This window comes from Sinohyriopsis cumingii, chromosome 1 (assembly GCF_028554795.1).
Source record: "Sinohyriopsis cumingii isolate HCF-2022 chromosome 1, ASM2855479v2, whole genome shotgun sequence".
In the NCBI taxonomy this organism is placed as follows: Eukaryota; Metazoa; Mollusca; class Bivalvia; order Unionida; family Unionidae; genus Sinohyriopsis; species Sinohyriopsis cumingii.
The window spans coordinates 10,302,935-10,330,843 of NC_142961.1; the positions used below are offsets into that span (position 1 = coordinate 10,302,935).

Below are 27,909 nucleotides of genomic sequence, written 5' to 3' on the forward strand. Positions count from 1 at the left end.
GGAAGCTACTCATATAGACACTGATTTTTCTAGAAGCATTCACTGGACATCTGAGACATTTTGGGCTTAAATTTGGTTTCTTGATCAGTATTTTCACTTGTATTTTGATTTTAATAAAATGCAGAGCGACGTTCATGGTACGTATAGATTTAACTTTTGTTTGTAAGAGATGGTCACGGCTTCCGTGAGTGTGAAATTTTAAGGAGTCGCTAGGACATCTACTACAAGACGTAACACATGATTTTTTTGTTTTAGTACTACCAAAACATAAATAACTTGTGATACAACTAACACTGTAGGAGAAGGAGAGAGAGAGAGAGAGTCATTTCAGGGAATCAAGACTTAGTGTGATAGTTCTGTGTTTGCTTTCTTTATTTTTCTTGATTATAAATAATGTGCGTTTTTTAAGTATAATCTATTGAGCACACATTTCCTTAAAGTTGTAGTCAGTTTCAACTTTATTTAAGGCAACATGTGTGAGAGCAGAAAATAATGTTAGTAACAGTGTAGTATTCCAATGACCATTCTTCAGAATAGTGGATTTACATTTTTTCTCAGCAGTTTCCCACGTCCCTGTGTTGCATACGATGTCGTAGCCTCAACTTGATTTGTTGTGGTTGTCCACGAGGTAGGAGTAAGGGTACTAATATTAGTACTAGCATACCCTAGGTAAACCAACAGGTTGTTCTCCATCTTTTTTCAAACATGACTGGTCAACCACCAGCCATGTCAGAGAAAAACAGCCCACGAACAACTTATATCCATCAGGATGTGTGATTGCAGGATTTCCCCATTCTATGAGCAACTCTTGCAAGAATATAAATTTAAAGGGAGAGATATGTTGGGCAAAACAAAAAAATGTCAGCATGTTTTATGTAATGATGCTCCATAATTGTACTGAAAATGATTCATAAATTCAGATAGTTTTATCTTTTGAAACAAAATTTAACAGTGTCTTCTTGTCATAAACTAGTACCATTCAGCATCATTTATATTTAGAACTAAGCTTCCCTGTTAATTAACCAATGCTCAGGCATATATAATTGTGCCAAGACACTAGGTATTAAAGTTGCTGCATCATGGTCAATACATATTGGTATTTGCAATACTTAGCATTTATCAGGTGTTTCTTTCATAATTATATATGGAATTAAAAGAAGAATGGGACATACAGGGGTCACGCTATCAGGTGGAGTGGGGGACTAAGTTGCCTAAAAAATGTAAACTTCACCTTCTTTTGTTAGGAAAGCCAAAACGACTTCACCCTGTGATTTTTTTAGAGGTGTACATTGATGATACTTATTTAGATGCCCCGTCACCTTAGCCAGGTATGTTCTAGTGTTTTGTTGTAGCGAAATGAATTCATCAAGCCATCAGTAGCTAGGCCTAGTTTTGATATTAATTACGCTGACAAACTCTTGTACATTCAGAGGCATGTTTTGTGATAGCTGATTGACCATTAACCCTTTGCCAAGCAAGTTAGCAGCTATCAATGCCCAACTTCCGCATGTTATCCTTTTGATGATAAAAACATACAGACTTGTGTCTCGACACTTTAACAACAGTATGTACATAGCCATTTGTGTGTTTAGATCAAAATTGGTGATCTGGATACTTGAACTGCCTCTTGTACACTATTTTGTCATTAAATTATTTTGAAACTGTAAGTGAACCTGTCACAGGGAAATAATGGCAGACATCACTGTTGACTGGGAAGTACCAGTATATTAGATTGTCTGTTTGTGCAAATCATTGGGCAAATATATACAGAAAAATATACCATTCATAGAAAGCAAAGGCTAGGTATTATGTTATTTAAGATTTAACTTTAAAATGCAATTATATAGGTTAGAAACATATGGAACACAGCTGTGTTGTGGAATTCGCAAGAAGTGCTGTAAGATCTGACGTGACTCATATATGCAAAAAAACAGAAAAAGCAGTGAAGCAGATACTATTTAACCAATGCAAGAAATTACTACAAGTATGTAGACAAATAAAAAAATATAAATTTGCAATCCTATCAATGGACTGTTGTAATGAAGCTATATAAAGGGAGTGGTAACATTATGATAACCACTCCTTCTAAAAATAGATGAACTCACATGTCTGTTGATTCAGTTGAAAAGAAGGGTTTAGCTCATATACCGACTAAAATGGAGCCATATCTATAATTTTATGCATTTTAATGTTTTGTGTATGAATAGTTATGGTAATGTTTAATCCACAACAAAGAAATATAGACCAACAGAATGATCTGAAGTATGCATTTGCCATCTTGTACATGGTACAGGGGATGTTTCAAATGTGTTTAGAAATCTTTCAAAGTGACATTATTGTGAACTTTTAGAAAGTATAAACAAAACGCTGGTTAAGAGTAGTTGATTAAGTATTTTTACTAGCTTGCAATTACAATAATATAATCTGGTTACTCAATTAAAATTTATTACCATGTAGTTTCTGATATTTTCTTTTAAAGTCATATGGCCAAAACAACTCAGAAAATTTTGTACTTGAAAATAAAGTATTGTTTAAATCCAATGTTAAATGCAAATATGAATACTGGAAATAGAGGTCATAATTAAGATAAGAGAACACACATTATATATTTATGTTATGTTTCTTGCTTCGCGTCCACTTCTCCATGTTGAGCTCTGACTTCTCCCTGTTCTGTCCAAAAGAAGTCACTTCTCGCTAAAATTAAAGTCTAGTTTGATCCTAGATCATATGCCGGTGAAATTACATTGTTTGGTAGCTAAACATGTGGTTCATTTATACCAAATTGTGATTTATTTTAACATTTTTAATCAAAACAAAGTTTACTGCATCACACAGGACTCATAAGATGGGGTTTTAATGCATTTTTTAAACTTTTATGTGCATTAACAGAAGCCCTGGATAGTTGTAGCATTTCAGATTTCCAGTACTCTACATTTAATACTGTTGATAGCAACAGAGGATGAATTTTTCAGACTTTTGGAAAATATGAAAATGGAATGTTTTCTGCATAATTTGAGTGCAGAATTAAAAAATGAATTCATCTTTATGATATCTTTGGAAATAAATCAACAGGAAGCATTCACACACATGCACCATCAACTATTTTTAGTATTGGTCTGGTCACTTTTGCAAATTCTTTACCTCATGTTATTTCAATCTAAAATGTGCTTATTTCCTACATATATTTATACAGATATGTTTTGTGAACATTGATATTTTAGAATAAATTGTCTTTGTCTACATTCAAGACTTTCTGTGATTTTTTAATATGCACCCCACCCTCAACCTCCTGTGGTGTTAGCAGAATCACTTTCATGGTTAACTTTAGCAACTGATTTTCCTTTCATTTTGTATAGTGTACATGTGAGCCTTGATTCCTGAGCTGCAGATAATTTTGTCAATTTTCATTTGTTCAGCAGGACTTAATAACATTTTGGCATATTTTTGGGTGGCTTTTACATAGTACAGTTGAAGTCAGCAAGTTGAAAGTTTTATGAAAAGTGTCTTGATGACACAGAATTACCATAAAGCTTTTTGTGTTTTCAGGCCTTATTTCAAAGTTTACCAACAAGACAAATGATGGTTTGAAACCAGCTTGTAAAAAGTGCGGCTATGGTAGGTAAAAATTGTCTTAATGTTTATTTTAATATTTATGTCAATTCATTGTCTTTTCATTATGATACTGTTGATGGAGGTCACATATAAAGCAATGACATTTTAATTTTCATTATCACATTTCATGTACAGATTTTTATTTCCATTAACACATTTCATGTGCAGTTTGATGCAGTGACCATTGTTGGGGTGGAGATAATGTAGAAGCAGTGATTGTATCCAACAGACTTAAGAACATAAAATCTTCTGCATTTTGACTATCACTTAATTTTGGCTTACAATCATCTATCGCTGATTTCTCTACTGTTTTCAACATGATTAAGATCATGACAAAAGCTGAAATTGATACTTAGTTTTATTATTATTTTATATCAGTATCTGTTCCCCAGAGACTTACACTCTTTATTGTAGAGTAACAGTTATATGATACTACATGAGTGACATTGAATATTGTATTGCAGTAAGTCATGTAACTTTGGTCACTGACAGTTTGCAAGACTTTTTTAGGCAACTTTTGATTTCACCATCACATTGATTACATAACTATTCAGGAGTGTCTACAGTCTTGACGTATTTTAAGACCTGTTTTCTTGGAAAGGCAGTGAAAAAAGTTGGGAGAGTGCAGAAGCAGAAAAAGAAGGAAAATGAAATAAGCCATAATATAGAAATAAAAGTTTGGTTAACATACATTCTGTATATACTTGCTTATAAATTGAGTAAAGCTGCATACAATAAAGATCTAATTTTCCATAGCTTAAAGTACCTGCTCATCAGGGTCTCTGCTGTTTGTTCATCTGATTACTCCTAACAAACTGCTAGACCCAGATCTGCCCATGCATTATGAGATGGTAGGTGAGGGTCTGTGCAGTTTGCAGTTGTACATGTCTTGTAAGTGTGTAAATACGTTAATGGCAAATATATTTCTTAAATGCAAAAAGAAATTAGTTCCAAAAGTGGTATCACCAGTGTGGTGATAAAAGAGGTTTTGCCACAGTGGCTATATCAGTTTTCTCTTACTGACACATTTCAGTATCTCCATATGAAATATGTGATTAAAAAAGTATGCAATGATATAAATGAGGTCATCTTACAATGAAGCTATATTACAAGCATAGTAGGGGTATGCTTGCACAAACAAAAGTAGAGAAAAAGTAGTATCTGGTATTTGATGACAAAATGACAAAACTCATTTTGCTAACATAATGGGATCCATCCCAATAACAGGGCTTGATATCGACATTAACAAGCTAGTATCTCAATTCACTAGTTACAATTCTTATATGCCAGTAGATTGCTAAGTTGAAAAACCCTGCATAAAAGCGTGAACTCGAAGTTTCTTACATGTGATATTTTGTATTCAAGTTGTATTTGTATTCGGTATGCTACTGAACACTGTGAGTAGCCTGATTGTTGAAAAGATAAGTATTTAAAAAAATGCTGCTAGTACAGAAAAAAGTCAGTTTTGAGCCTTGAATGCCCACATTTTATGAGAGTTGCATTGTATAGTGATGGACTGTTGTACTATCATTTTGATTGTAATAAAATCATGTGTGCCAGTAATAGAAAATTTTTAATGGAATTCTCATGGTCAAAATTAGTTTTAGAAAATACCAGACATCATGACATCAGTTATTGAATAAAGTCAAAAGAAGGGCATAGCTTTTATGATGGCAGTTAGCAATACTGATACTTTCATTAGTTCATTGCAGAAAGTTGGATGAATTTTTTATGTCAGTCATGTAGGACTGTGATTGGACTCTTGGCAAAAAGTGCCTCTTTTTGACAGTTTATATATGTGGTATTCATGATAGGTTACCAACATGAATAGGGGTATTGATGTTGATGATAGGTTACCAACATGAATAGGGGTATTGATGTTGATGATAGGTTACCAACATGAATAGGGGTATTGATGTTGATGATAGGTTACCAACATGAATAGGGGTATTGATGTTGATAGGTTACCAACATGAATAGGGGTATTGATGTTGATGATAGGTTACCAGCATGAATAGGGTATTGATGTTGATGATAGGTTACCAACATGAATAGGGGTATTGATGTTGATGATAGGTTACCAACATGAATAGGGGTATTGATGTTGATGATAGGTTACCAACATGAATAGGGGTATTGATGTTGATGATAGGTTACCAACATGAATAGGGGTATTGATGTTGATAGGTTACCAACATGAATAGGGGTATTGATGTTGATGATAGGTTACCAACATGAATAGGGTATTGATGTTGATGATAGGTTACCAACATGAATAGGGGTATTGATGTTGATGATAGGTTACCAACATGAATAGGGGTATTGATGTTGATAGGTTACCAACATGAATAGGGGTATTGATGTTGATGATAGGTTACCAACATGAATAGGGGTATTGATGTTGATAGGTTACCAACATGAATAGGGGTATTGATGTTGATGATAGGTTACCAACATGAATAGGGTATTGATGTTGATGATAGGTTACCAACATGAATAGGGGTATTGATGTTGATGATAGGTTACCAATATGAATAGGGGTATTGATGTTGATGATAGGTTACCAATATGAATAGGGGTATTGATGTTGATAGGTTACCAACATGAATAGGGGTATTGATGTTGATGATAGGTTACCAACATGAATAGGGGTATTGATGTTGATGATAGGTTACCAACATGAATACGGGTATTGATGTTGATGATAGGTTACCAGTATGAATAGGGGTATTGATGTTGATAGGTTACCAACATGAATACGGGTATTGATGTTGATGATAGGTTACCAACATGAATAGGGGTATTGATGTTGATAGGTTACCAACATGAATACGGGTATTGATGTTGATGATAGGTTACCAACATGAATAGGGGTATTGATGTTGATGATAGGTTACCAATATGAATAGGGGTATTGATGTTGATGATAGGTTACCAACATGAATAGGGGTATTGATGTTGATGATAGGTTACCAACATGAATAGGGGTATTGATGTTGATAGGTTACCAACATGAATACGGGTATTGATGTTGATGATAGGTTACCAACATGAATAGGGGTATTGATGTTGATGATAGGTTACCAATATGAATAGGGGTATTGATGTTGATAGGTTACCAACATGAATAGGGGTATTGATGTTGATGATAGGTTACCAACATGAATAGGGGTATTGATGTTGATGATAGGTTACCAACATGAATACGGGTATTGATGTTGATGATAGGTTACCAACATGAATAGGGGTATTGATGTTGATGATAGGTTACCAACATGAATAGGGGTATTGATGTTGATGATAGGTTACCAACATGAATAGGGGTATTGATGTTGATAGGTTACCAACATGAATAGGGGTATTCATGTTGATAGGTTACCAACATGAATAGGGGTATTGATGTTGATGATAGGTTACCAACATGAATAGGGGTATTGATGTTGATGATAGGTTACCAACATGAATACGGGTATTGATGTTGATGATAGGTTACCAACATGAATAGGGGTATTGATGTTGATGATAGGTTACCAACATGAATACGGGTATTGATGTTGATGATAGGTTACCAACATGAATAGGGGTATTGATGTTGATGATAGGTTACCAACATGAATAGGGGTATTGATGTTGATGATAGGTTACCAACATGAATAGGGGTATTGATGTTGATAGGTTACCAACATGAATAGGGGTATTGATGTTGATGATAGGTTACCAACATGAATAGGGGTATTGATGTTGATGATAGGTTACCAACATGAATACGGGTATTGATGTTGATGATAGGTTACCAACATGAATACGGGTATTGATGTTGATGATAGGTTACCAACATGAATACGGGTATTGATGTTGGTTGTGGTGGAAAATCTGGTGGCTACATGTGTTAAACTTGTAATGACTTGTTTGAACACTGATTGTCTTGTAGTTCTGTTTTTTTTTATAATTTCATCTATGTTCAGTACAGTTAACCCTAACATAGTGAAAAATTCTGTTTCCACATCCAAGGCCTTAAGGACAATATTGGTATGTTATATTCTGTCAATTTTTCAACAAATTTCAGTTTTTGTATATAAGATGAAGAAAAATTTGTGTTGTCCCTTGAACATCTTTTATCTATTGGTTTCACATTATATCATCTTTTATCATAAGTTAGGTTATTTACATGTTCTACTCAGAAAGTAAATCACTATATTAAATGAATTTGATCTACTGTGAATTCCCAGATATGGCAGTATAGTTATGTCTGTTCATAAATATGTGGACAGTTGACACGAGTTCCGTAATGAAGATTAAGAGTCAAATTTGGAAAGTTGGGCATTGAATGTTCTTTTTCATCTTTTTAGCTGGGCATCTTACCTACCAATGCAGAAATTTCATCAAAGCTGACCCTAACAAGGACATAGTTCTGGATGTTAGCAGCACAAGTTCAGAAACAAGCGAAGAGGAATTCATCTCTCCACTCATGCAGCTGAAGCAAAGTATGGAACTGTTTTGCTAGCTTGCATTTATGTGTTTAAAGATTTTATGAAATGTCTCTACCTCAGATGTGCTTGGTTGATTTATTTGCATCCTCTCCCCCATTGTGTGGAAGGGCTTGATGAGTTACCCTTGTCCGTCACTTTGTTGTGTTCATCAAAATTAATTTTGTTTTAAGTTTAAGTGTGTAACATTTAAGGGCATTAAATTGAAGCCAAATTTAAAAGAGGCTGAATGTTGAAAAGATCTACAGATTTGATTTAAATATTTGAATGATCTATGATTCCTCTTTGATTTAGATGTTTGTGTGTGTCATAAGTTTTGTTTCTGATGTTTAACTTTTAAGTTTGTGTGTATCATTCACTTTTTTTCTGCTTTATTTTGAACCCTTATTGGTTGAAACGAAATGACCTAATGTCTCCTTAACACCATATTGGATCGAGTTATGGCCCTTGACAGTAAACTTCGTATCTTCACATGGGACATTGGTTTTAGACAGAAAAGCTTTGCAACCTTTACATGTAACTGGATGCCACTTGATAAGTGTGAATTGCCTATTACATGTAGATGCGTCTTTTAAAGGTGTCAGCTTTTCCATTAACATTACATCACTACCATAGAACCTAGCAATAGCTGAGAAACCAGCAAACATATCTGATGCAGTTTAGTGTTACATTGTGTCATGATGTAGATGTACCATTTATGAGCTTTGTCTTGTCAGCTCCAGTTTGGATAGAGTTATGGCCCTTGATACTTAATATCTCCATCTGTAACTAGGATAGCTCAAGAACCACTTAATATATTAAATTGATGCAATTGTGGATCAATACTGCCTCATAGACCTACATGTGTCTTTTAATGGTTAGCCTTGTTTCTGTGAGTTTTGACCCTGTATTGTCTGTCGTCTTGATACTGGTTTCCACATGATAACTTTATGAAGCTTTATTACATTTCATTTGGCATGCAGCATTATATTGATGAGACCTTTAAAGAGTTCAATTTCAAGTATTCCAAATTATTGTTTAAAGAGTTATGTCCCTCATTGCCCATTGTCTTTGCTTTCAGAAGGAATACTTTTTTTTAAGAGGGGCCCCGAGTGGCCGAGTGGCCTAAAGCACACTCTGTTGTGGACCACTGCCATTTCACCTCTGTCTGCATGAGTTTGAGTCTTGGATTCAGCCAATGATGGCATGTGAGAAAGCTTGCCAGTAGCTTCTGTGGGTTGGTGGTTCTTTCTGGGATTTTCCCGGGTTCTTTCTCCACTGTTAATACTGGCCGCCATGTATAGTCTATCGTGTGCTGAAAAATGGGGTTAAACCCTACAACAACAACTTTACTAAGGAATATTGCAATCCAGCCAGAGCTGTTGTGTATCTCTGTATCGATGAGATCTTTAATGATTTGGATTTTCAACATTCCACAGTGTCATTTCATTGAGTTATTGTCCCTGAACTTCCATCGTCTCTAAACTTTGGATTTCCACAGAAGTTTGTCTGTTTAAGGCCCTGCCAAGCAAATTGTAAATACGTTAGGCCCTTTGCAATGTACTCAGTGTTGTTGGTATTAAGTATTCTTGGGTTTTTTTTGTTGTTGCTGTTGTTGTTTCATCAGTGTAACTGAGTACATCAGTTTGCTCAATGTAAGCTCACCTGGCTCAGTGTGCATTATGCTTGCGTGTTATGCATCATGCATCTGTCAACGATTGGCATTTTAAAATAAACATTTAACCAGTTTTGACCCAATTTTGGCACTGAGCATCTTTGCCTGAAAAGTTTTCTGATTTTTACAAATTATACCAATGTGCTGTCAGATATGGCCACAGTTACTAAACTTAGCAAAAGAACCTTTAAATGACTTCTCACAGACTGATAAACAGAAATTGATAAAATTTGAAAAAAGCCCTTTAAAGTTCGCATCAGTGATAACAATATGCTTTCATATATTGCCACTGTTAATAACACTGGAAAAACCACTGTTACTAAAAATAGAAAAATGTTTAATTAACATCTTCACCAAAACCACTGAATAGAATTTGACTGAACTTGACAGAATGTAACCTGGTACAAAGACCTTGTATTAGTGATGCTGATCTGATATTATATATAGCCACTGCTGCTAAAAATAGACAACCTTAATGACCTCAAAAAACACTTGGTAGAATTTGACGGAATTTGACAGAAAGTGTCCTGAGAGAGGGCCCTCAGATTTTTATAAATGATACAATATTCTCACCATTACTTAAGTAGAAAAACTTTTAAATGATAACGTGCTTTAATTTTGATGTTTTAAATAAATTTTAACAGTTGAAGTTGGTTTGTACATGCAGCACGCTTGAAGAGAAGAGTGATTCCATTGTTTTTAAATTTATTTAAGATCTTTGCACTTGAATGGGCTCTGAACACATGAAATGTTGACACTGCCTTGAGCAATGGAGAACTGGCCACATGGTTGGTTCACATGTGAAATGATAACATTATCCAAACCAACAAGGATCCAAGTTGAATTTTACAACTCATTGTTAACGCCATGGTCATCATAAAGTAATGGATGGTACTGCTTTATGATATGTGTTATAAGGAAGAGATCATATGCATGTTGTTGTTGTTGGCTGCATCGACTCCCTTTGTTGTTATGGGCAGGTGATTTGTTTTTGACAGATGATTGACTTGTGCTTGTATATGTGGTAGTACTGTTTTAACTATTGAAGTGACCATTGTTTTATTGTCCTCTTAGTTTTATTGTTTATTCTTTACATTTGAGGTATTTGTTGGGTTAATCGATGAAATCAAAAGCCTACAAATATGCAAACTTTGACAGGCAAAACTACGAATTTAAAATGTATCCATGAAAATGTACATTTTCTCAGAACTATGGAAATTGAGACCGCTGGAAATAAGTGATACTGCATTATATACAGTGAAGCCCCACTAAAGTATGCTTCTTTATAGCACAGAGTCAGATACAACATGATTGTCACATGTCTCCTGAAAATTCATAGATTTGTTCATTCATAAATATATCTTAAGATTATGAAACTGATGTGTAAAAAGTGAGCTATCAGGGATGGTCCTGGCTTTTAAAAAGCTGTCGCCAAAAAAATCGCCAACCTGAATATTTTGTCGCCAATTTTTAAAAAGTGTCGCCAGAACAAGTAGTGTACATTTTTCCAAGTGTTAATTTAGTCTATTAATGTAACAGACAATGAAAATTACAAAAGATGGGTTAGTTAATACTTTAATTACAACAAGCATTAACAAAATGTTACAAAGTGTTACATGAAGATCCGTCGCGATTTTAGGGCTGCCCACTTGTTGAATGCAGTTTCAAAGTCTAATTTTTCACATCTGTACATGCTGATTCTCATTAAATTCTCAAGAGATGAGATGCAGAGTTTATTTCTGATGTCAGTTTTTATGAGGTTCATCTTACTGAATCCACGTTCACAGTCTACAGTGCTGACAGGTGACACCAGTAGTCTCTCAGCAGCTGCAGATGCGCAAGGGTATGTTGCCCTGGATCTCACTGCCAACTGAATCAAGTCCTTAATACCTCTATACACCTTACCATTCCTAAGAACTTGAACCCTAGCATAAGCCACAAAGCCAGCCAACTCCTGACTAACCTCTGACTGATTACCTAACCCACAAGTAGACAAGTAATCTGAAACAATACCTGAAACCTCTTAAAGAATGGAACTGTTAGCCTGTGAACCATACAAATAGGGATCAAACAACTTGGTTAGAGCACTCAAAACTATCGAATCACACTCCTCCGTGAACCTTGCTTTTAGATTGTCTATAACAATATCTATAAATTTGGCACAAGATGATGCAGCCTCCGACCTTTGCTTAGCACCATCGCTAATTGTATGGCCTTTGTACTCAAAAGTACACAAACCTGATGAATCTAAACTTGGTTCTGCTGGAATCGCAGAAAGAAACCTAGAAATGTTACTACCAGACTCAAACCTCAGACTTTCAAGAAGCTCAACAGTGGAGTGGAGAAGGGGATTAACCTCAGTAAAGTCAATATCAGATCTCTGATAAGCTTGACACAGAACTGCCAAAGGCCTCAGAATGTCAGCCATATAGTGTGCTGTATAAACAAATTTGAAACAAGCAATGGGCTTATACAGTGCAAGAGCCTTTGCAGACTTGTCTTCCAAGAAGACACTAACTAGAGCTTGAAAATTATCGACAACTGCCTGTACACTACCTTCAAATCTCTGCCACCTTGCGTGGAATACCTTATGCAAGCGAGTGTGAGAAGACTCCAACACTGACTGAGTTGCCTCAAGCCTACACATATTATGGGGGGGAATATGCAAAATACTTGTACATATTATTCAGTATATCTTGAAACCTGACCATGTATCTAACCTCGTCAGCTGCAGCACCTGTACTCAGAGCTAACCTGTGTGCAATGCAGTGAGTAGCCTCCTTCAACCTGGTAACAACACCACTCTTGCAACCCAACATGACTGCAGCACCATCCGTTGATACACCAATCAGATTGTCCAGACTAAAACCAAATGACTTAATTAAACCTAACAACTCTGAATATATAGATTCTGTGTTTGCGGTTTGAAGCTGACAAATACCTAGAAATTGTGTCACTGGTTCAACACTGCCAACCAAACTAGTTAAGTACCTAACATAAACAATCAAATTCTGATGTACTGAAACATCTGTGCTCTCATCAAGCATGACACTGTAAACACAAGATTCCTTGACCTTGGTAACCATCTCATCAACTATTACATCGGCCAACGACTGCTGAAACTCACTGGTGCTTTTGTGACTGTCATACGATGTGTGCTTATCTACTTTGAGGTCTGAGAGTTGGGTGGTTCCCTGAAATAGAAATAATCATTAATTTTGTATGCCATAAATATTTCATTTATAATTATACATGTTCTGATATATATATATATATATATATGATTAACAAAAAATTGGCATATATACAACAATCACAGTGTACTACAGTAACATCACATTGAATATATTAAGGTTGTACACATGTTTTTCCCTATGTTACTGTCATTTAAATCCATAGAATATTACTGTTAACAAGCTATAATATAATATTCTCATTACCTGTGTGATACACAACTGGTGCAGCTTTGGGACAATTGTATTAGCCAGGTTGTAGTAAGCTGCAAAGAAAGTGTTCCGCATTGCACTAATAATAGCATTTTTGCTCTTACTAATGGCAGTGATCTTCGCTGCTTCCATGGTGTTGGCATCCCGCATCACCGTTTGTGCACATGTATGACTGTTGTTACCTGAAGAAAAAAATGCATTTTCAACTTTACTTGACATTTTAATAATAATAAAACCCTATGATCATACATTGGAATGTAAGATAAGTGACGTATAATGAGACCGTCGACTGCATGCATTCCATAATTAAATGACACCCCCCCCCCCTTATGGCTAGCTTCACAAAGCTTGTAGTGAATTGCTTCCTAAATCCCAAGAATGATCACTGAATGCTGTATAAATTTTCTCGACAAGCAAAATAGGATCTCCATTCCCACGAATGAAACTTAAACGAGTCAACACCTGGCAATATTTTACCGTATATATAAGCATAAATTCACACCCAGTTTAGGGATTCTTTCACTCCTGTATTTTGAGAAATAAATAATTATTTTTAATTATGCAAAACTTGTTTTTTTGCTATTTCTTGTTGCGGAGTTTAAGTCTCTGCAGCTGTAACACGGGATTGATGGCAAAAGGAAAAGATCAATGAGTAAAATGCACAAATATTACTTACCCCTGCCTGGATTCATGTTTGGTGACACACTCCTTCTTCAAAATATCACAGCCAGTTGTAAATGAATTGACGAACTTTGCCTTGATACATACATCACAGAACATCTTTTTTAACTTTTTATCATATCTCAGCCACAGACGCCAAAGTTTCCAACTGTCTAGAAATTTTCGGGAATTTTTGCCCCGTTGATCATAATGTGGTGTTGCACTTGAAGCACTACATGTAGATGGTGTTGGACTGCAAGGTTTATCATCGGGTTCAGTGACTGTATTGTCTGATGAATTTGCACTAAATCCAAACGCTGTTAATTTTTGTAACTTAGGATGAGATGATGAACACCCAACGTCTAACTTCTGTTTGCTCATGATAATGTTGCACTGGCGACAGATATAATTGTGATTGAGATTTTTTCCATTTGCTTTGCATTTATACACAGTAGTCGGTACTTCAGAGGTTATCAGTTTTCTATGAAGGTTCAGCAAACTATTGTATTGGTATATGTCTAAAAAACAACAGAAGGATTAGCCATTCAGTTAATTGTATCTGTTCTATTCGCATCTTCAGAAGTCGGTCAGTTGTAGGTATAGTTCGGTAGCATGATTGACTGTATCACAGCATACAGTACTCAGCCCAGATGTCAGCATAAGCAGATTATGATGTAACAATGCTCTGTAAAGATGGGGTTGTCAATATGAACAAAGAATCGTTTGTGTAACAGATTGATTCCAATGCATTGCTTAGTCAAGTTTGGCTTCCTTTCGCTCTCCCTTTTAATTTATCCAGTCCAAATCCATGATTGTATGTACAAATTAAATAACCAAAAAGTCTATCGCGAAAAAAATCGCCAGATGGGAAATTTTTGTTGCCAATAAGGAAAAAAAAATCGCAATTTGCGACATTGGCGAAGCCCAGGACGATCCCTGGCTATGATTTGTGTCTCTTTGACATTGTGTTTTAATTCCATAATAATATGATCATAGTGTGGATCACTAGATTTTACAATAATTTCACCAGTTTCTTGAAGAAGTGCAAAGTTTTGTGCCAAAATAAACAAGAGTTTAATTTAATAATTTGGCAATATATGATGTGTTTTTTGAAGAAAAAAATTGTCTTGTGACTGCATCTTTCTTGATAGGAATAAAAGTGTTCAAAGTTTCTACTTGTGAATATTCATTTCAAATGTGTCAGTGGTCAGTCACTTAGCTTAGCTTTGAAACAAAGTCAGCTGAATCAAAAGCTGATCAGTGTTAATATTATTATAATATTATTTTTGAACCAGGAATAAAGCCAACAAGCCTTCTTTGTTTATCTTTAATGAATTCTGTGTACAATTTTTGACTAAAGGAAAGAAAATATTCTCATCTGAATTTGTAAATCAAATAGTTTCAGTAATCACTAACCATCAAAGTTAATTTCACTAATAAAGGTTTTAAAATTACAGAAGAATTATTTATAGAACAAACAAAAACAAAAACAAGAAAGCAACCAACACATTGTACATGGCTTTATGGTATAATCTATTGTCATGCAGTTATTTGACCAGTGAATACTATTCTGCATTTCCTACAAAAATGACCCCACTGTTCCTTAACAATTATTCTTGCTGTACTAGTTCAAACAAATAGAGGTATGAGTGTTGATTTGTAGGTATTTACAACAGATAAGGGGATACAGAAATGTAAAGCTTTTACTGTTTAAGCTTGAAGCTCCTGGAATGACTAAGTCCAAAGTTAAACAAATGCAATTAGATTTGAGATTTAGCGTTCACAAGTAAAGCAAACATTGTAATGGTCAAATAAAGCTTCCTACCAAAATTTATAAGTCAATAAATGTACTTACCATTTTAAGGGAATACAGCAGATTATTGACATCTGCTCAATCAACAGTTGTACATCATACATACCTGTTGAAAGAAGTTTATTGACCAAATTGTCAGCAGTTTTGGTCATTGTCACACATATGTAAACCATCACCCTCATCTTAATCCTTTTATTTTCAAGAGCATTGAGGTCAGTACCTATGACCTTCGGTGTGAATTTACAACTAAGTACATGTGCTTTTAAAGGATAATTAAAGGTCTCTTTTTAGAAACTCTCAATGTTCACATTGTGCAGTTTATTGTCGGTAAGAAATCAGACCCTTTAGACACATCCAGCAAATGTTAATGTTATAGAAAAAATGCCTGTTTTATAAGTTTATGTGAACATAATAGGAAGACATTAAATGTCAGGATACAAACAGACCAAAGAAAAGTTTTTTATTATTGAAATTATGCTTTATGCACATTTTTTATGGAATTACTATTATGGATAGAAACAGTTTTGACTGGAGTACACATACTCAACTATTTAAGCTTATGTTGCAGATTTTATATTCATAAAAATGGACATTAAATATGTAATAACTGTTTTAAGTACTTCTTGTTTAATTTGGAACAAACTGATAGTTGCATCAGAGTCCATAGTAATGTTCTCACTTTTATCTCCACTCTTTTTTTTTGGAGAGGGGGGATTTTCTTCAGCTAACTTACTTGGTTGATTATAACATGGTTCAGTACATAGCACGGTCTTGTGTTATGGACCCCAACCACAATATTTCAAAGCCATTTTATCAACATTTTGTAGTATACTTGTATTATATGTTTGTGCTATTCAGTTGCTTGCACCCACTTGTACTTTAGCTGTCAGCTATGTAAAAAAAAAAAAGCAGTTTCATAGGAGTGTAGATTAGACCTTAAGCAGTTTTAGTCATAGCTGAATTTGGAAGAATTTCAGCAATATCAGGAAGAAAGTTTGGTTGGGGGCTTTCATGGTACAACAACACAGATTATTTTTAACTGAGGTGATTTTTTAGCAAAATACCTTTGCTGAAGGACACGCCATAGTAGCCAACCTGGGCTGTTCCAGTGGTAGGATTTAAAACTGTACTGTTATGGTTGTAAAGCTGGCACTCTAGCCATTGAGCCACCATGGTTGCAGATGAGAAAATAGATCTTACTATTATGAAGTATTGTTATAATCTGATTCACAGATTCTGTTTGCAGTATTTGTAACAAAAATAATTGCTGCATATCTCTTGATCAAGATGGCAGAACTGACTAGGCATAGAACTAGAAACATGAAAATTGGTTGTTCAGTATACAATGGTGGAATGAACCCTTTAACAATGGGGGGCCCCGAGTGGCCGAGTGGTCTAAAGCGCTCTTCGTTACGAATCACTGCCATCTCACCTCTGTCTGCGGCGGTTCGAGTCTAAGATTCAGCCAATGTGGGCATGTGAGAAAGCTTGCCAGTAGCTTCTCGTGGGTCGGTGGTTCTTTCCGGGGTTTTCCGGGTTCTTCCTCCACCATTAATACTGGCCGCCATGTATAGCCTATCGTGCTGAAAAATGGCGTTAAACCCCACAACAACAGCAACAACTTTAATAATGGGACATCTTAGTGTCCGGATAGCAAAAGTTACAGAGATAACCATTCATTCTCATTAACATATCCAATAAAGTGATATGTTGAAATTTACCCCATATCAATTAATGTTAATTTGTTGTTGATATAGTGAACAGTTAATAAAAAACAGTTGACAAATGTTGAAATTATGAATACTTGACATGTAGTGGCAGTCAAATAAGTGACAGTCATTAGGCCTGAGTGTTCAACAAGATTTCAGCATGTCTGTAAATTGCATAATGCCTCACACCTTAGCCAGTGATAGTATTGGCAGGTAGCCCATAAGTGCTGGAGCTTGTTTGGGCTTGACTGGCATGGCAGTGCCTTTATTATGGTCTATGTGAGAAAATATCCATTATTGAAGGAAAATCAATAGAACTTTTACCATAAATAACCTTCCTGACAATATTTATTTCTACATTTTGATTTCACCATATTTTTCACTTTTTTTTAGTACAAGTGTATTTTAGTTCTGTTCTTGTAAATATCTTATTTTTCCTCACATAATGCATAAGAAGATAATGTACATTCTCAAAATTCACAGTTTCACAAAACTGAGGGTTCATGGCCAGTGACCATTGGCCCTCAGGATACACAGTCTTAGAACACTCATGCTGCTTGAATAACATTTGCTGGTCCAGAATGTGCTGGACGCACTTATAGAGAGCTCTGCAGATGTCACATAAAAGATGACTTTCCATTTCTTATAACCAGGTAGAGTCAATCTCCTTACAACAGCAACTTTGAAGTCCTTGTGCCACCATATTTCATTGTTAAACTTGGCCAGCATACCCTGTATGTATTAAAATTTGCAAGATCAGAACTCTCAGTAAAGAAATATATGCAATTTTCAAATTGAGAGTCCAGGACCAAACACTCAAGGTCCAGGAAGTAGAGATGCAGACTTCAGAGAACTCTGAAGATACACCTATCATGAATACCTCATGATTCACAGAGGAAAATAATCAGGGGCAGTTCATCTTTTAATTTAATTGCAAAGTTTTTTTTATTCAACAGGTATTAGCTGTCTTTTTGAAAACATTGAACAAAAAGGAGGAATACAGTCAGAAACAATGAGTTAGGTACTTAAATGCCTATGGAAGAAAACTTAGTAACTACTTGTGACTGGCAACAATTTTAAAATAACTATGCATAAAGTGACAATGGTAAACGGGTCTAGTGCACAAAAGAGAGGAGTTATTGTTCCTTTGCTACACCATTGCTAAATGCTTGTCAGTGTGTAGCGAAATTATACATATTTGAAATAGATAAAAGAAGAAAACAGATGAAAATTAAATATCCTTAATGACTTCTCAGACAGTGTATATCAGTGTAATGTATAAAATTTTTGTCTATTTAGCAATCAGTGTAGTCCCATAACAGCCAATAAATTGTTGCAATCAATGTAGTCCCATAACAGCCAATAAATTGTTGCAATCAATGTAGTCCCATAACAGCCAATAAATTGTTGCAATCAATGTAGTCCCATAACAGCTAATAAATTGTTGCAATCAATGTAGTCCCATAAGAGCCAATAAATTGTTGCAATCAATGTAGTCCCATAACAGCCAATAAATTGTTGCAATCAATGTAGTCCCATAACAGCCAATAAATTGTTGCAATCAATGTAGTCCCATAACAGCCAATAAATTGTTGCAATCAATGTAGTCCCATAAGAGCCAATAAATTGTTGCAATCAATGTAGTCCCATAACAGCCAATAAATTGTTGCAATCAATGTAGTCCCATAACAGCCAATAAATTGTTGCAATCAATGTAGTCCCATAACAGCCAATAAATTGTTGCAATTGATAAAATATGCTAATCAGCTAGATGAGGAAAAAAGTTACTTGAGTGTAGCAACAATTTTTTTTTTGTAAAATAATTAAATGAGTCATGACTTGTATAGTTCATTACAGTATTTGTACAATATAATACAACTTTCTTATTTGTAACTGCAGAGGAAGAAAAAGAGGCATTAAAAGCAAAGGAGAAAAAGAAAAAGAGAAAGAAGAAAGATAGAAGGTAACTTTGCTTGATAATTGAACCAGTACACTAAGGATTGTTTGGGACAGGAAAAACTAGTCATGTCAATTGATGTATCCAATTCCAACAGCTGAGAAATGATTTAGCAGTGTATTTTTTTTATGCTCAGTATGTCAAGTAAAATCACAGGGGTAGAATTGAGGAGGTCAGTATAACTGGTAAGGCATTTGGATGTGCATATATATGTACTTCATATTTAGTTCACATAGTCAGGAGACTAGGGGAGGCATTATAAAGTCCTGCTTCCAGTCAGGAGGCATGGGGAGACATTGTATAGTCCTGCATCCAGTCAGGAGGCTAGGGGAGGCATTGTATTGTCCTTCATACAGTCAGAAGGCATGGGGAGGCATTGTATAGTCCTGCATCCAGTCAGGAGGCTAGGGGAGGCATTGTATAGTCCTACATCCAGTCAGGAGGCTAGGGGAGGCATTGTATAGTCCTGCATCCAGTCAGGCAGCAAGGGGAGGCATTGTATAGTCCTGCATCCAGTCAGGAGGCTAGGGAAGACATTGTATAGTCCTGCATCCAGTCAGGAGGCTAGGGAAGACATTGTATAGTCCTGCATCCAGTCCGTAGGCTGGGGAGACATTGTATAGTCCTGCATCCAGTCAGGAGGCTTGGGGAGATATTGTATAGTCCTGCATCCAGTCAGGATGCTAGGGGAGACATTGTATAGTCCAGATTATTTTATGTCATTTGCATTTCTAAATTTGCTTAGTCATTATGATCAATTCAACTACATTCGCCAAGGATCATGCCAACATGAATGCCTTTCAAATTTATACAGATGATGCTTTTTGCATTTTAGATATAGCCATTATTAATAAAAATATTAGCAACATTTTAGCAACATCTTGTATGAAAAGAACTTACAGAATTTACTTGTTTTGACAAAATGCATCTTGGCCTGAATGACTTTCAAATTTGTGGTAACAAGGCCACCCCCACCAGATATGAAAATTGTAACTGCAAAAATAAAAACATTTCAATGACATCTTCTCATAAACTGCTCAATAAAATTTGACGAAATTTAATAGAGATTATTTTAGCCTATAAGACTTACAGATTTAAACAAATCATGCTGCTCTGTTATCATATAAAAATCTTGAAAGGATTTCTTAGAAACTGCTCAGTAGAATCAGACCACATCTGACAGAATATATCCTTTTAAATATAAAGGTCTTTCAGATTTATACAATGATACTAATTTGCCATGGAATATGACTGCCATTACTAAATTATAGAAAAATGTTTCAGTTACTTCAAAGTTCATATAGATGCTGATCTGCCATTAGACATGACTACCATTATAAAAAAATATTAAAAACCTTTAAAAGATCTGACAGTGCATTCTTGCATGCTGGTCCGGGTCAACACCAGGAGATAATTCAGGTAAAAAGCCACCCCTATGCATGTGAATTCACCCATGTATGCAGATAATTATTATTTTTTTTAGTAGATGTTATCACATGCCCCTAGTCAAGTCATTGAATACTTTTGTTTTCCGAATTATCAATAACATCATCTGTAGTTTCTTTCTTTAAAAAAAAAAACAATTTAAACATAGCATTTCATGCAAATTTTTTCAACTTTTCTGTCAACAAAATATATGCGTGGATCGTGTCATGGTCTTTAAAATCACACTTTAAAAGCAGCAATTACTTACCCTGTCACTATTACTCAGCTATCTCTTTTCATGCAAAAAATATACCGTCCGTGTGATTTGAATACATCCTCCCAGAGTGGAGACAAAGTCATTATGACTTTTTGCTCACCACTCTACCACAGGCCATGCGCAGAAGGTAGATGTACCTATATGTCAATCATTTCATGGACACCATGCTGTATAGATGTCTGAAGCCGTTGTGACCGAGAAATTCATGCCTGTTGACAACTAATATACCGCAGTTAGTGGTCTCTCCTTCCCGAAAGTGTTTATAATTCTCAGTGTTGCTAATGTCCATTCATTTCTAAAAACCGTATTGTAGCTGTTTGTTTTCCCCCTTAGAACTTATGTTCTTTGCAGGAATTCAGAAGCTATGTGTTTTACCCATGGTGGTAGACGCCTTTACTTTAAATATTAACTTAATGATGCAGGTAAGTCCCTACATTCTAGGAAACATTGAGGACAGTTTCCTCCATTTTTTATGTTCAACTCGATAAAATTCATTACACTTCGTACAATGCTCGCGTGGACATTCATGTATTTGCATGTTACCTCAAAAAACAAATAATCAGAGCTGGAATATCTTGTTTCTTTCAATAAATAAGGAAATACTTAAGTGATAATTTCCATCTTTTGTTTATTCGTGGTAAGTAGAGTTTTCATGACAACAAGGGACCACACCACCATATATAAAAAAAATGTCAGCAAAACAGTCTGTTTGGCAGTGTGGCCACAAGAAGGCCTCATGGGATACACACACACAGACTGTATCAAGTGCTCTAGGCGCACTTGGAAAAAACATTGCACATTTGGTAATTTGTGGTCTTCCATCGCCTGGAATCTAGTAGATTCAGGTAGTAGATTCAAGTAGATTCCAGGCATACCTTTCTTCTTCATCCAAATTTTCTGTTTTTTCTTCCAGATCTCACAATTTAGGACAAACATCTTGTTTAAGCCCCTCCAGAAGGGCAGTCTCGACGTTTGAAAACCTGTCCAACTTCCTCCCTAACAGCATTCACTCTTCAGGTAGCGAGTTGCTCCTTCCTGTTAGGGAGGTAGAGCACTGCGACTGGGTTGGGCCCTCCCTTTGATGAGGTAGAGCACTGCGATGGTGGGTTGGACCCTCCCATTGGGGAGGTAGAGCACTGCAATAATGGGTTGCACCCTCCCTCTAAGGAAGTTGTGCACCATGACAATGTCAAAGAGACACACTTGCCCTGTCTCTTTGCATGGAGGTGTGGAACCTTTTCCTCTGGGCAATCTCAGAGAATGTCACAATCTGAGTTTGCCACATTCTGGGCAAGATGAATGCATTAGTGGACAGCCTGTCCAGAACAGACTGAACTGTCCTCACAGAATGGTCTCTTCACCATTCAGTAACAGAGTCCCTGTTTTCCCTTTGGGGAAGACCTCTGGTAGTCCTGTTTGCGCCTAAGCTCTGCAACAAACTTCCCTTTTACAGGTCTCCTGTCCAGGACCAGAAAACATGGGCAGTCGAAGCATTCACCTTCCAGTAGGATTGCCTATTTGCATATACCTTCCCACCATTCCAACTGCTTCCACAAGTTCTGCAAAGAGTCTGAGCCTCCTCTACTTGGATTATTTGCTTTGCCCTATTGTGGCCCCAATGACAATGGTTCAGCGATCCCCTAGACTTCTTGATAGATCAACCCAGGTCTCTACCACACAGGAGGGATCTCCTATCACAGCACTGGGGATCCCTTCTACACAACAGCCCAGACATTCTCCACCTTCATGCTTAGCTCATCTCAAATGATCTCTCCGCCAGAACAAATTTTCAGAGAGAGTCAACAGTTGCATCATTCAAGCCAGGAGAGCTTCTACATCCAAAGTTTATGATGCCAGGTGGAGAATCTTCTGTGATTGGTGTAGTAGGAAACACGTTGATCCTATCCGACCTTCTGCAACTTCCATTGCTGATTTCCTTTTGTTCCTCTTTGAGACCAAAATATGTTCAGTATCCACTAGCTGCCATCTCCAACACTCTTAAATTCTCGTAGGGTACAGACATTAGTTCAGGTCCCCATCTTGCCAATCTTATAAAGTTTTTTGAGCTTCAGAGACCAGTCTCTTGCTCCCTTGTGTTTAGATAGAATCTTTCCTGTTTTCTTTGGTCATTAACCAAGCCACCTTATAAACCATTGAGTGAAGCTCCCTTTTTGGATCTCACACTCAAAACTGTTCCTTCTAATCCTTGCCTTCATGAGATGAAAAAGTGAAATTCTGGCATTGTCCATTGACTTTGGCTGTCTTAGGTTAAATGGCAACTATGACTCCATTTCCCTTCTCTGCCAACCTGGTTTCTTGCTAAAAATCAGTTATCTTCAGTAGCCCCCTTATCCATAGAGAGGCCCAGTCTCAGTAAAATATGCTCAGGGGATGAGCAAGATAGACTTATATCCCCTGTGCATGCTGTTCACTTCTATCTTAATGTCTCCAAAGCAAAAAGAAAGGGTTGGAAACGTCTCTTTCTCCCTATTAAGGGCTCCATAGACATTTCAGCTGCCACTATCTCCTGGTGGATTATCAGGACAGTCAAATGAGCATACGAGTCTCCCACCGATCAAAAGGGGCCCCGAGTGGCCTAGTGGTCTAAAGCGCTCACTGTTACGGATCACTGCCATCTCACCTCTGTCTGCATGGGTTCGAATCTCGAGTTCAGCCTATGTGGATATGTGAGAAATCTTGCCAGTAGCTTCTCGTGGGTCAGTGGTTCTTTCTGGGGTTTTCCTGGGTTCTTCCTCCACCATTAATACTGGCTGCCATGTATAGCCTATCTTGTGCTGAAAAATGGCGTTAAACTCCACAGCAACAACAACAACTCACCAATCGAGACCTCACCTTTATGAAACTTAAAGCCCATGATACTCGAGCTGTTGCTACATGAATCATTCCTCTCTGGAGGATATTATGAAAGCAGCTTTTTAGCACTCCCGTAATACCTTTTCCTCCTTTTACCTTTGCTCATTAGCACAACAGAGCGCAGGGTCCAATTGTCATGGCACAGCATGTTACTCAGAGAGGCACGAACATTCTATAGAAGTGTAACTCTCCCTCAACATTGAGTACATTTAACCTCTCTGTTTTTGATCAGTATGACATTAGCCTACCCACCTTTCTGACAAATTCAGCTAAGCAATAGCGACAGGGTAAGTAATTGCTGCTATTAAAATGTAGTTTGGAGGAGTGGTAAAACTAATTTTAATTATGCAATACTTACCTGTCACTGTTGTAGAATACCCTCCTCCCACCCCATCTGATAACTTGCATAATTGTCATATTTGAAAAGGTGACATATAGGTACATCTACTGTCTGCACATGGCCTGCAGCAGAGTGGTGTGCAAAAGATCAAAGGGTCATACTGACTTTTTCTCCACTCTGGGAGGATGTATTAACATCATATGGAGGGTATATTTTAAGCATGAAAATCGATAGCTAAGCAATAGTGACAGGTAAGTATTGCATAATTAAAATTAGTTTCACCCCCATGAAGCTTGAAAAGTTAGTGTAATTCCATGCATCTGTAGCTCAGTCGTGAGCAAATCATTCCTATATGGAAGTTTATTGGCTGATTTCTGCTAAAAGTAAACAGGTTTATTTTGTTTTTCATCCTATACAAATATGAAGAAAGGACTTGTACAAAAAAATTTGAGAAGCCTTCAGACATGTTTTTATAACCAAAATGTATGTGCAAGTTATAACTATAATGAGATTATGTAATTTACATGTTTGTTGGATTAGTAAATGTGAATTGTTTTTCATATTTAATCATTTCATGCAGATTTTGATAATATATTAGTATAAACATTGCCCTGAAAATTACAACCTGCATAAATATTATTTTTTCAGAGAAGTTTAAGAGAACTCATTGTTTTTCTTCATGTCTTGCTTTGGTTGTCTTAGGTCAGAATTTACATGGTACTTTGATTATATAATATTCTATGATCCTCTTTGATGACATTAATATATGATCCACTTTGATACAATGTGAAATGATCCACATCACATAATATGATAGATCCATTGTGACATAACATGCCATGATAGGATCCGCTTTTATGACATAATATGATCACTTTGATTTAATATGATAGGATCCATTTTGATATAATATTATAGGATCCATTCTGATATAATATTATAGGATCCATTCTGATATAATATTATAGGATCCATTCTGATAAATATATTTGATTCACTTTGAAGACAATGTAATAAAATCCACTTTGAAAACAATATAATAAAATCCACTTTGATGAGCTCATAATTTTCAATTTGTCTTCCATGTTTGTAATTAAATATCACATTTAGTAAAATCTAAACAGCAAAACAAGGATGGAAACAACTTCTTGCAATTATCTGAAGAATATATGGGACTGATAATAAGTACTAAAATTACATCCGTTTGGGTCAGTGTAGAAATTCACTTTCCACATACGAGTTATTGTTTGAAACATTGTTCATACAATTTTCTTTTTTATATGACTTGAAATGATAAGAACATCAAATTGCATAATAAAAATTATGTAATTCATAACAGAATTTTTACTTTATTTCACTTGAAAACTCTTGAAAATGAAAAGATAACTTTTCTGAATCAGACAGGTGGAATGCAAGTTTTACTTGTCTGAGTTCAGGTTTCAGTTTTCCATGGCAAGTTTACCACTATGTCCAGCTCTCGAATAGTGTGTTTACTGCAGAGGTGAAAATGCATTTGATACCAAGTGTTTTCACTTGTTACAAGCAAGTTAAATCAGTAATATTTTATTTTTCAGAGCAAGATCCAGGTCACCACTAAAACCCAAAAAGTCCAAGAAGAAAAAGAAATATTCTGATGAAGAAACAGAGAGTAGGAGTGAAGATGAAGATGATCATGATGCAGGCAAACAAAGAAAAAAATCTCACAAGAAGGAAAAAAAAAAAAAGAAACATAGAAGGAGACACGAATCAAGGCATGATGATTTAGACTCAGAATCAAGTAATTCAAATGAAATGGAGAATAAACCCAAACACAAGGAGTCACACAGAAAGTCAGAGCATAATGAAAGTAACTCAGAGATTTCTGATTCAGAGGAGAATTCCAAAAAGAAGTCCAAGGGACATAAAAAGCACAAAAGAGAGAAAAGACTGTACAAGCAGGACTCAAGTGAAAGTGATTATGAAAGTTCCACATGAGTTTATTAGACTGATGAACTGATAAAACAAAAAGTGACATGAATTCAAAGCTTGAGTGCCACAAATTTCTCATTTCTTGTCTCTTATGCGATGAGAATATTACTCACTTACTGAAACCTTCATTACAGGTCTGCCATTTATTCCATCTGCATCCATTATGGTCATACTACTAACTCTCCCATGACAATTTGTGTATATATTGGACATTTTCCCCATTTTTAATATGTTTGATATGAACTCTACTACTGAATTTCTTTTCAGGTTATGAATTAAAATAACACAGTGTCATTTTTGTCAAAGGAGTCTTTTAGCACTGCCACAGATCTGCCCTTGCAGTGTAAAGTTTCAAGAGATAAAGTTCAGAGTAGGAAACTGAACAGTACATGTTACCTAAAATTAATTTAGTTACAGAGAGTAAAATAATCTGACATACCATCATGACCAAAGAGTAAAAGTATTCCAAAATGTGTCTTTGTGTCTTTTATCTGTCTTACACTAACACAGCTTGCAACCATATTATCACAGTATTATTATCACAATTTCACTTTGATAAGAGGAAATTCACTATTTCATTTGGTATAGCACTACAGCGTTTGAAATGTACTTAGGAGTGAATAATTGATAACTTACCCTTTATTTCATACATTGCCCACTTTTACCAAGTCAGTTGAAGCACTGTCTCAACATAGAAGAGCTATGATTTTCATCCAGCTCATCAGTATGTTGACAGACATTAAGGTCTTCCCATGTCCTTCATGGTGCCTTTTAACATTCTTTTCTTTCCATCTTCAGGACAAATACAACATTATCACAAACCATACTTTCTATTGCAAGCCATAAGGAGTGTTTCTATCAAAAATGTGACTCTTCTTCAGTTGTCTATCATGTCTGATGATGACACTAGTTGTACAGCCCATGGTGACTACACATGTGGCTTCTGAGCTCAAAGCTGGTTGGGCATGAAAGGTCTGCAGATGTGATGATCTGGGATACTGTGATGTGCTGTTTTTCTCTTGTGGCTGTGAAGCATTGGCAGCAGTCATCCTCCACCAGTAGACCGGTGAGGCTTCCATCTTGCTGGGTTGGATTCTGCACCATTTCCAGTTACACTTAAGGTGGTCTTTGTACCTTTTCCAGGGTGTCTTTATTACCACTTTTCCTGCTTGAGCTCAACATAGAAGAGCTCTCTCAGTATTCTGGTCTCCTCCATCCAAATGACATGGCCATCCCATCTGAGCCAGACTTTCAGCAGCAGTACCTCAATGCTAGGAACAGCTACCTTTTAATTTGTACATCCTGTCTTGCCATTGGATGTGGATGGCTTACTGTAGTGAGCACACATGGAATTGTTGTGTGAATGAGCAGCTAGTGGTATACAGTCCAGTTTCACAATAATAGAGCAGGGAGGTATGGAATACATCTTTATAGACCTTGATTTTGGTGGGCATCCGAATATCATTTTGCCGCAGGACTCTGGCACAAAGTCTTCCTAGGGCTTTGACTTTCTTTCCGGATCCTCACTGTGATTGCATTGTCCAGAGACCAATCTGAAGACATTTTGCTGCCCAGGTATGTAAAGCTCTCCATGTTCCTCAACTGTCTACCCTCAATGCTGATGGTCGGTTGGTGTAAGAAGCCAGCTGAAGGAGTACCTCTGTTTCATCCAGACATATTGTTAGAC

General features: G+C 36.2%; 2 protein-coding genes across 2 annotated transcripts; one reads left to right on the plus strand and one right to left on the minus strand.

Moving 5' to 3' along the window:
- Positions 1-26,697, plus strand: LOC149806405 (uncharacterized). Its single transcript, XM_089952902.1, has 5 exons — positions 1-137; positions 3,547-3,615; positions 7,962-8,096; positions 19,281-19,344; positions 25,829-26,697. Exons 1-5 carry the CDS (start codon positions 119-121, stop codon positions 26,226-26,228), a joined length of 687 nt encoding a protein of 228 aa, XP_089809028.1. The 5' UTR covers positions 1-118; the 3' UTR covers positions 26,229-26,697.
- Positions 11,313-16,845, minus strand: LOC149806406 (zinc finger protein 862-like). The gene is made up of 5 exons (XM_089950959.1): positions 16,737-16,845; positions 13,194-13,381; positions 12,416-12,947; positions 11,992-12,276; positions 11,313-11,730 (listed from the first exon to the last, which is right to left on the minus strand). The coding sequence occupies exons 1-5, from the start codon at positions 16,843-16,845 to the stop codon at positions 11,366-11,368; spliced, it is 1,479 nt and encodes a 492-aa protein (XP_089807085.1). The 3' UTR covers positions 11,313-11,365.
- Positions 26,698-27,909: the final 1,212 nt, after the last annotated feature.